Source organism: Falco rusticolus, chromosome 3, assembly GCF_015220075.1.
Source record: "Falco rusticolus isolate bFalRus1 chromosome 3, bFalRus1.pri, whole genome shotgun sequence".
Taxonomy (NCBI): domain Eukaryota; kingdom Metazoa; phylum Chordata; class Aves; order Falconiformes; family Falconidae; genus Falco; species Falco rusticolus.
In genome coordinates this window covers 46,442,223-46,452,433 of record NC_051189.1, presented here as the reverse complement: position 1 = coordinate 46,452,433, position 10,211 = coordinate 46,442,223, and the positions used below count along the sequence as shown (strand labels likewise).

The 10,211-nt window shown below is 47.4% G+C and overlaps 1 protein-coding gene across 3 annotated transcripts; it reads right to left on the bottom strand.

Annotated features, from left to right (window-relative positions):
- Nucleotides 1–279: 279 nt before the first annotated feature.
- Nucleotides 280–5,000, bottom strand: PENK (proenkephalin). 3 transcript variants are annotated; one of them, XM_037382095.1, is made up of 3 exons: nt 4,740–5,000; nt 4,080–4,221; nt 280–1,257 (listed from the first exon to the last, which is right to left on the bottom strand). In XM_037382095.1, exons 2-3 carry the CDS (start codon nt 4,215–4,217, stop codon nt 592–594), a joined length of 804 nt encoding a protein of 267 aa, XP_037237992.1. In that variant the 5' UTR covers nt 4,218–4,221; nt 4,740–5,000; the 3' UTR covers nt 280–591. The 3 variants fall into 3 exon arrangements, with proteins under 3 accessions (XP_037237992.1, XP_037237991.1, XP_037237993.1); XM_037382094.1 differs by having other exon boundaries at nt 4,736–4,999; XM_037382096.1 differs by lacking the exon at nt 4,740–5,000 and adding an exon at nt 4,359–4,719.
- Nucleotides 5,001–10,211: the final 5,211 nt, after the last annotated feature.

The window sequence follows — 10,211 nt, the reverse complement described above, 5'->3', positions numbered from 1 at the left end:
GAATTATAAGCTTAGGCTTTAAATATTTATTCTGTTAACTGGGTAAAATGACAGCAATTAGAGCAAATACAGTTATATTCACTTTAGAGCACATTTATTATTCTAGTATTCTAAGAAACTGAGAAAGCTAAAGACAAAAATGTGTTTCAGCTGTTGTGTGTGCCGTACAAATTCTTCCATTACAGAAAAGAGGTTGACATTGCTCTGATTGCTTAAAGAAAAATTGAGGTGATGCTCGACTAAATGACTGAGAGAAAATAAATAACATTTCAGAATTTATGCAGTTAGGATGAAGAATTTATTGTATATACAGTTAAGCAACTCTACTGTAGATGTACTTCCTTTTAAAGAAAATTAATACAGTAATCAAAATAGTTCTAGCATGGATACTACAATACAGTCTGAAACTTGACTAAACCAGAAATCAGTTATTTGACTTGAAAGAACACAGAACCTGAAACAAGAAATCGCAGGTTGCATCATTAACCAAGGACAGTAAAAAACTGTACAGTACAAGCAACACGTTACAATAAGTTATGACCAATAAGGCAGTCTTTCTCATTTAGGACAAAAGGGATAAAGGGAAAGGTATTAAAATCTCATAAATCCACCATATCTCTTTTCCATCTCTGGGACCTCTTTGGAATAAGTTTCCCCATCTTCTTCTGAAGGGAGAATGGAGTCGGCGAAGCGCTTAAGAAACCCACCGTACCGTTTCTGGTAATCCAGCCACCATTCTGGCCTGCCCACTCTTCTCATGAAACCACCGTATCTCTTTTGCAGCTCTTTGGCTTCATCTTCCAATTCGGGGCTGCGCCTTATGCTTCTCATGAAGCCTCCATATCTTTTGCTGATGTCCCCGTCATTCTCGTTTATCTCTCGGTAATGCCCTGCTTCGGGGTTATCTCCTGTTCCCAGAAGCTCCTTCAGCAGATCAGAGGAATTAGCAAGGGCATCATCATCCGAGTCTTTCTTCATAAACCCTCCATACCTCTTAGCCAGGATTTCTCCTCCATTAGCTTCATCCTCTGGTTCTACCCGATAGAGCTCATCCATTTTCTTCATGAACCCCCCGTATCTTTTCATGAAGCCTCCGTACTTCTTCGCAAGCAAATGGTTCTCATCCAGCTCTTTTTTGTCTCCTGGGGCAATGTTGCCATCCTCAGAATGATCCAGCTTTGCCAGTTGCAGGAGCTCCTTGCAGGTCTCCCAGGCTTTGGCAGAAGGCAGCTTTCCTTCACATTCTAGTGTACATGCCTGAAAAATGGATGTGGTTTACTGAGAACTGTTTGACAGTAACAAAAACATCGCACTGCCACCTTGTCTTACCTTTACTCGTCTTTAAAAGACCATGAGCATGCCTCTCCTTGTGAGTGGCTTGGAAGGACTGCTCTTTGTCAACAGCTGACTTGCTACCTATCTGTTCTAAAGTTCTTCATATCCCTGTCTGAAGGATGTGATGGTCTCCACTCTAAGAGACAGAACACCAGATCGTGGGTCCTGTATGTCAAAGCTGCCCCTATGTTTCTATTTCAAAGGAAGCTACATGTACAGTTCCTACACCTCCCTTATGTTTGGGTGAATTGTTATGATTTCTTATTTTTGTAATTTACTACTGGGAAGCTAAAAACCAGTTGTGGTTTGCTGCATAATTAAGTGTAGAAGTGTATTCAGTCTCTGAAATTAAAACTAACATTCAGAAATTTTAGGAAAGCAGTTACATGGCAGTCTCATTGCAAAGAAGCCAGCTGTACCATACTGCTCAGTATCTTCAACACACCGCATAGCTTTAAAGACTATTTCCGTCTGTTATCATTAGTTTCCTTTCATGGAACAGATCTTTCAAATGTGTACCAATGCAAATGTAGAAATACAGGCTCTCCCAGGCAGGATCAAAGTTCTGGGTTTGCTAGTTAGACGTGCAAAGGACCGACCATCAGAAAAAGGGAAAAAGTCCTAAGCTGTATTGCTTCTGACTGAAAGGAAAAATTTCATACACACAACTCATTAACCTGTCATGTAAAGATAATAACATACATATTGGTCAGGGGGATTTACTTCTTGTGAAGCCACACTCTTCAGTTGCAAAAAAGGTAAATCTGGTGGTTTTCCTTCTTGTTCATGGTTTTCATACCCCAATAATTAAAGAAGAAATCATCAATATTTTCAGTAAGAGAAACACTTATTCTGCCTATGGATGGTGTTTTCTAAGGATCTCAATATGCTTTAGAAGTATGAAATTAAACCCCAGCACAGTTCTTTCCAATAGCTAACTGACCAGCTCTCTACCTCTGGCCTCACCCCAAATGAGTCCCATTTTAGTCTGATAAAAAAATCATATATAAATTTATTGATCACAAGAAAATTAAAGGTATTTATGTATTTTGTGACACAGTAATTTAGCTGGCATTACATGCTTATTGCTATATATTATAGTCATGCTATAGAGAGAATGGAATCTTAGCTTCAGTCTGACTTTGAGCTTGCTCTAAATCAAAGCAAGAATAGGTCTTTCCCCTTCTCAATTAGTTTTAATAACCCCTTATTGTCAAATGAACATATTCCATCTCATAGATGTGGATGACCAAGTACAATGTGATAATTCTTGTCTTACAGATACGATGTGATGAGTTCTGTTATGTTACTAGACGCTAGTATCTAGAAACATTTGTTTCTAATAATTGTTTGCACATGTATAGTAAACATACATGTATAGTAAACATACAGGTATGGCAGGGTTGCTTCTTTTCCTGTTCAGCTAGTAAGTGTTATTGCTGAATGGAACTTTGGTTCTTTTTTGAATAATTACTGAAAGTGTACAAGAGAGAGTATCAACGTAGACATCCACAACATATACTCCAAAAAGCTCATATCCGTCACTCCAAAGGAGCAACCTACCACGTTTTTCCCTAGCTGACGTTACAGCTAAAGTTTGATTGAAAGCTAATGTAAGCAAAAATATATAGGGAACCTTTTTGCCAGCCATCCTAAGAATATTGCCCTTATAAACCTGGTTAAGAACAAGTTCTTGTGCTTTTGGAGTAAGCAGTACTCCGTGATTCCTAATTCTGCATAAGAATGAGGTCCAGTCTTTCCTTTTGTATGCTCCCAAGTAATCCATCATAGGAATAAAACTTTTCAAATCACTTAAATGTGCCGAGAGCATGATGCCTCAATACACATCGCTTTGAGGTTGGGAACCCCAGGTGCCACTGGCAAAGGACTTGGCAGCCTGAGTTCCCACCTTCTTCAGGGAGGGCTGAGAGACCCTAGACTTTCACTAACCCTAATACTTAAATTTCAGGTTGAGTTGCCTCTGTGACTATACTTTTATATAATTTCAATATCATTAACATTACAGATATGCCCCCAACCCCCTGCTTCTGCAGTATTCTTAGCATGATTGCTCATAGGAGAAAGTACCAAAGGGATCTGTCACCAGCACACTCCTGCGCAGCACCGTGCAGACAAAAGGAGCAGCGGGTGGTATTGCTACTGGAACCAGGCTCGAACCCCACTTTTTGTGAGATACCAGGGAGGTCCGCCGCTTTTCAGCTCCACAGCCACCCTGCCTGGGGAGCCCTCGTCCTGCCGGGGGTCGGGACCCCCTTCCCGTCTCGCCCAGCTTCCCCCCGCCCTGCCGGGACTAAAGTGCCCGGCAGCGACCTCTCCTCTCCCTGCAGAACTGCCCCCTCCGGCCGACCCCGCCTTCCCTCCCACGTTTTCCCTCGGTTTTCTCCTCGCTCCCCCCGGGGCTGCCCGGCGCGGGGTGCTTACCCCCCGGCCCTGGCTGACGGGCAGCGGGAGGGCCGGCCGCGCCGGGGGGTCTCCTCGGGACGCGCTGGGTTTGTGTCGGAGCCGCGGACCCCCGCCCCCTCCCAGCGCCCCGGGGCCCGCTCCTCCCTCCCCCTTTCAACAACTTGTCTTCCAAGCGACCCCGGCCGCTTCCCCCACTATTTATTTTTGTTATTTCTCTCCTTTGCCCCCTTCTCCCCCTTTCCAAAGTTAAGGCGGGGGGCGGGGGACCCGCCCGAGCGGTCTCCGCGGCGCTGCGGCCGGGCCGCCCCGCGCCCGCTTACCAGGGGGTGGATGCCGGCGCGGGGTCCCAGGCGGTAGGCGCAGGCGGCGCAGTCGCGGCCGCAGTCCGCCCGCGCCCTCGGGAGCAGGCAGGTGCTGAGGGCCAGCAGCGAGCAGCCGAGTCTCAGGAGCAACGCCATGGGGCTGCAAGAAGGACAGGTCAGACAGCAGCCGCCTCCCCCCTCACCCCCGGCACTGCCTCCCCCGCCGCAAGGCAGGGCAAGGCGGCACGAAACTGTTGAAAACCAAGTGCGGGGTCGCAGGCAACTCCGGTAACTCACACGCTTTGCGGAGCCGGGGTGGTTGCGCTTGCGAGGTAAGCGGGCGCTGATGCCAAAGCAGGCGCTTGGCGGCTGCAAGGCAAAGGACCTGCGTCCGGGGCCGGAGCGGACCCGAAGGATGAAGCGGCCCGAAGCGCCCGTCCGGTGAAACGTTCGTCCCCGAGCCCTTTATCCCGCCCTTCCCGCGAAGCCCGCGCCTCTGGGGGAGAGACACACCGCGCAGGGGCGCGGACGGGACGGGAGGGGACGGCAGCGCCTCCCGGGCAGGGGCTCCCACCGCAGCGCCCCGAGTAGCCGCCCCGACGGCGGGCCCCAGGCCGGCAGAGCCGCCCCCGGCCCTCCCGCGGTCCCCCCCGCAGGCAGCGCAGTTCACTCACACACAGGCTCCCCTCGGGGCTCCCGGGAGTTGCTCGGGAGTGAGCCGCACCTCGCTGCAGCCTCGGCGCCGCTATTATATAGAGCGAGGCCGAGCAGCCCCTGGAGACACGCCGGCGGGGGCGCGGGGGAGGCACCCACAGCCCGCGGCTGCTGACAGCTTCGGCGAGGGCGGCTCCGGGGGCGCCGAGCCGAGCGCCCGCTGCCGGGGCCGGGCGCGCCGCTGCCGAGCGGAGCGGGTGCTGGCGGCGGCGGCGGCGGCACTTTATAATTAGTGAACGCGGGGAGCGGGCGGCCTCCCCCAATCGCCGCCGGGCTCCCGCTGACGCAGCACTTACGACATCCCCCCGGCGCCGCTGCCCGCCGCCGGCTCCGGCGGGGCTCGGGGTGAGGAGGGGGCGCCCGTGCCGTCGGGGGCAGCGGGGCTCCGGCACCGGGCAAGTTACCGGGGAAAGTTTTCACCGTGGGCGGGCGGGCGGGCGGCGTGAGACGCCAGCGTGAGTCGCGGTGTGGGGGACAGGCGCCCCGCTCCCGCGGCGACGGGCGCAGTGCCCCTGCGGAGCGTTGCACGGCGCCGGGGGGCGGCGCTGGGTCTGGGGGCTTGTTTTGGGGTTTTTTTTCCAGCTTTTTTCTCTTGGTGGCCTTCTCTCTCGGGCCACTGGTGCGGAGGGGCCCCGCTGCACGCCCGCTGCCTCCCCCCCGGGCCTGTTTTTGATTTGAAGCTCTTGGAGTTTCACAAGTATGAATAGATTTGCCTTGTTTTCACAATTTTGTGACTAGAAAAACAAGATTGGGAAGGAACCCCGTAAAGACAAAGCCCCAGGCGCTCTGGCCAGGCTCTCGGCCCCATCGCAGGGGCAGGTCGTTGCTCTGTCCGGTGGGACACCCCAGGGCACTGCCGCAGAGCGGTGACACTGACCCCTCACACCACTTTGCTTGTCGAGGACTCTGCCCCTGCTGTGCTAAGTTGTGTTTCTTCTGACTGTCAGAAACCACCTTCTATTTCCAGCCCAAATATTTCTAGCTGGTTTACGTTTATTTGATCTTCCTTCACCCCTGTCCTTCAGTTTAAAGAGCATTTCTTCCTGGTGTGTTTCTGGGGTGGGATTATTCTCCTGAGTCCTCATTCTGCTGAGGTAAACTAGCTGTGCTCTTCAGCTTTCTGTCTTGAGGTAGGCCCTTTCCATGTAAATATTCTGCTCTGCATTTGCTATACTTGGAGTTCATCATTTCTGGGCATGAGTGATGGGAATAATACACAGTATGTTGGTTGAAATTTCATTAGGGCATTAATGCATAATTATCTCCCTGGAGGAGGAAGACACCTCAATTTATAGCTCCTCAGATCTCATTTGCCTTTCCTAATGTTGCAGTACGTCGATGTCATACACTTGTCTGGTAACTGAGATACAGCCAGGTCTTTATCTTTCAGAATGAACACAGAATTCAGTATTATTATTGTATGGAAATTGTGCTCTCTGCCACCTGTTATCCTTTACACCAGCTCTCTGACTCAGATTAAGGATGCTCAAAGGAATGTCTGGATTTTCAGGAATATATCCATTCAAGCCAAAGGCATAGCTCTTGTGTACAGTCAGTGTATGTGAGAAGAGAGTCAGGCTCTCTGTTTGTGCAGTAATATCAGCCAACTTTGTGAGTGAACCCTCAAGAGAAGAGGTAGACATTTTTAAAATCATCCAGGTGGGTGTATTTATGTTAGCATGTGGGGGATCTACATTTGGAGCAATGAGTAAGTTGCTGTGCCACTGCATCAGTAGGAAAGCTATAAAGTTTGTTCTAGGATGGTTAGGGAAGCACTGACTAACTCCAGAGGTGACACATTTGGTGTCTCTTTTGCTGTAAAGATGCACTCTACAAGCAGAGCTTTTTGTGATGGACATCATCAGATTAGTCCTCTGGGTCAATTACTGACTCTCAGCTCTGCCATCATTTATTGGCTTGCACTCTAATAGTTAGCGTGGGACAGAGAGCCCAGCAGCATCCTGATTTTTCCTCCTGCAGCATACATCCCATGTCCCTGGGCTGACTGGCTCCAGCTTTCATTGTTCTGCACACAAACGTCCATGCTCAGCCTGACCACTCAGCTACTCAGTCTGCCGTGTCCTTCAGTACTCTTGTTAAATGTCACTTTCTGTGTTTAATCTGGTCATAATGAAAACCCAGCCAGCATCAGAATCTCACTGTGTACAGAGGTGCAGACAATCCCTGTAGGTGAGATACAGACTATAACAGCAAAAGATGAAGGATGACGTAAGAATAAAGCATATTAAAGGACCAAATAAAAGGCATGTACATCCTGTGTAGAAGAGGAGTCATGGGGAGGTTTATTTCACACTGGATAAGTCTTATGGCTGCTGGTGGGGACCAGGGAAGAGGAAAAGATGGAAAGAGATCAGGTGCAAGGACACCGCAAGAGAGAGAGAGGAGAGAGATCTGCGCACAGCCAGCACTGGGCAGAAATAAATCCAGCTGTGGCTGCTGGAACTGCTACAGATTTCCCCAACTCTTTGGTTCATCTGCTTCTCCATATCCTCTGTCATTTGAGTCTTTGGCTGGTTCCTTTCTATCACTGGTCCTCATCCTGCATCCTTGTGGAGATTGTGTGAGGATCCCCAGGGTCTGGGAGGGTGGGGAGCGGGAAGAATGTGCCAGCCAGGCTCTCGTTTTATCCTTTTCCCACTAGCTGTAGCCGTGCCTACTACACAGGGTCCTCTACTTCCTCCTGAAGGATGCTAACATTCACAGAGAATGGGGAGTAATACAAGAAAGGAGTAATTAAGGAAATATTTCTTGAAGACCTCACTTTTCCCAGTGTCAGCAGATAAAAACTCTTTAATTCCCACTCTGAGTTCAGCTTCGTACAGGGAAAGTATTCTTTGCAGATAGAGGATGAAAACAGGAGAGAATTTGGAAAATTCTGACAAAATACCAAAAAGCAAAAACTACATAAGGAAAATTACTCACTGCAGGAGTGGAGGATAATATTTCCTTAGCCACAGATGACTGTGAAACAAAGAAATAGGGAATCATAAAGAGAACACTTCTGACAGCACTAAAGTTGTTAACTTGTTGCTCCCTACTAACTTCATAATAAGAATGTCCTGGTGTTGATAAAAACTTTGCCATTTATATAATTCAGAATTACCACAGACACCAGCTACCTTTTATCTGTCATCAAAATATACCAGCTGAAGGAAACCTGTTTGTGTTGCAGTAGTGCTTGCAGCCCCAGGGGCCCTCTTGTCCTACAGCTTGTCCAGACTCTCAGACTTGAGCAAGAACAAGGTGAAGCCAAGATGAAATAATCTTCATTCTACTGATGGAGAACACAATTTGAATGACTTTACAAAGTCTTGCAAGCAGTGAGCAGCTGAGTTAGAAACTAAATCTCTCTTGGATTTCTCATCAGTATCTTTACTGTAGGATCAGCTTTTCTTTCCAGACTATGCTCATCGTGCTTATGGAGCTGCTACAAAATCATTAAATGAAGATGGATTTATGGAAATATGAGATAAGCATGCTGTTAACACCCCAAGCAACCCTTCTCGCAACAAAAATCTTTTGTGATAGAACTGAAATGAGGAATAGGGAATGTAAGCCAGCATGTTGATTATTTCCTTCAGCTCAGTGCGAAAGGTCACAGCTTTTCTTAAGACCAAACAGTCCAGTCAGGTTCCATTTAGCTCAGTCTAAATGGGCTTAATTTTTAATAGGAACATATATAATTGATACCAGAGCCAAGAAAGGCATTGAAAATCAACTTTCCTATACCAGACTTATCATCAAAGTAATTTAGAGACATGAGTTATTAATCTATAGATACAAGATATGCATTGCTACTTTTGAAATATCTTTATGAAATTATGTCTAATGTAAGTAAAGACGGACTGTAATACAGAGAGATACTCAAGGTACAGTTGGTATGACATTGCCTGAAATTTACCTTTACAGGATAGAGATGTTCCAGTGCTTCCCATATCTCTGTATATGCCTTAATATACATCTAGGTGTATCATTTAAGATGTGAAGAAATAAGAAAAATAGCAGTGATGCAGGCATTTTTCCTCACAGCTGCTGAAGACAATCTTATGTGAAGAACTGGGATGCTAAACTTTTCATCTCAGACAAAGCTGGATCCTAATAATATTTTTTCCCTTGAACAAATTACAACTTTTTTAGCAGGCAAACCCACGTGCTGATCCAGTGGCAATAGGGAGACGTTTTCACTGAAAGAGCACTGACAGCAACTGTCCCTGTCTCATGGCTGATGCCACGCAGCTTTCTAAGGGGGGAGGAGGCTTCACGCTACTTACCCTGAGTGAAATAAAGAGCATGACGTGCATTCAGTGGGAGCATGCAACAAATAAATTTTTTTGGTGTATTTGTTTACCTGCAGTTGTACCAGACAAGATAAGAACGAGGCAGAGAAGTTTATACTGTTCTGTGGAGCTACATGGAGACTGACTTTATTACATGCTTCTCTTTCTCACGGGCACACGAATATGTGCAGAGACCTCTGAGATCAGGCCTGAACTAAGTAGAATGTGCTGCAGTGTAAGCAGAACAAACTGCAAAAAATCCGTATTAGTTATAAAAGCATTATGTTGCTCATTTCCACAGAGGCCATGGGAGGGGTATTTCCAATAATACGAGAAGAAAACAGGGTGCTCAGTAGCAAAATACATTGTGATGGAATCCAGACACAGTGATTATTATTTAAGACAATAACTACTCCACATGAGTGGAGTGATTTATCCTCATTTTTTTAATTAAGAAAACTCATCCATGAATTACAAAGGAAGTATTAGATTCCATCTATGGAAAGGATTGCAGCGTCTAATGCATATGTAGAAGGATTAGCTGAAAATTGTAAATGAGAGATTTTGATCACTTCAGTCATATTAAGAAAAACAAACAGGCGGAGTCTAAATAATGTATCTGGAATGCAAGCTGCAACTATTTTCCCATTATTCACATCCATACAGCAAGATTTTGGAGCTTTTTCCCCAGTTCCAGCCTCACATTTTCATTGCTAGTATATTATTGCCCAGTTGGGGAGTGCTGTGTTCACACTTCAGCACAGCGTTCAAAACGCGTTGTTTTTGCAGACTGGAGCTGTAAGGAGAGCCTGACGCATTACATGCGGACAGGGCAAAAGCCGGCTGGATGCCGTGTGCTGGGCTCCTCGGGGGGCACAGCCTGGCGCTGTGGGGCAGGCAGAGGTGACTTGGAACTCCCATATTTTGGGAAGTTTGGAAATGTAATTTAAAATGGTGTTGGTGGTTGCTGTGATTTCCAGCAGCCCAACAGGGAATGTTTTACGGCCAAGTTGTCTCCAGGCCATGGAGGGAGTGGTGAAGGGTCACATGCGCTCCCCCTCTGCTGCTCCTCTGCTGGAGGGATTCTCGAGGTGATCCCCGTAGCAATGAGGGTCATACTACGTATTTTGTTATACCT

Bases quoted from the DNA above. Each gene is read 5' to 3' on its own strand.
- PENK (XM_037382095.1), bottom strand. From the start codon at position 4,217: ATGGCGTTGCTCCTGAGACTCGGCTGCTCGCTGCTGGCCCTCAGCACC. The intron at 1,258-4,079 runs GTAAGCGGGCGC...TCCATTTTTCAG, and splicing joins GCGCCGGCATCCACCCCCTG to GCATGTACACTAGAATGTGA.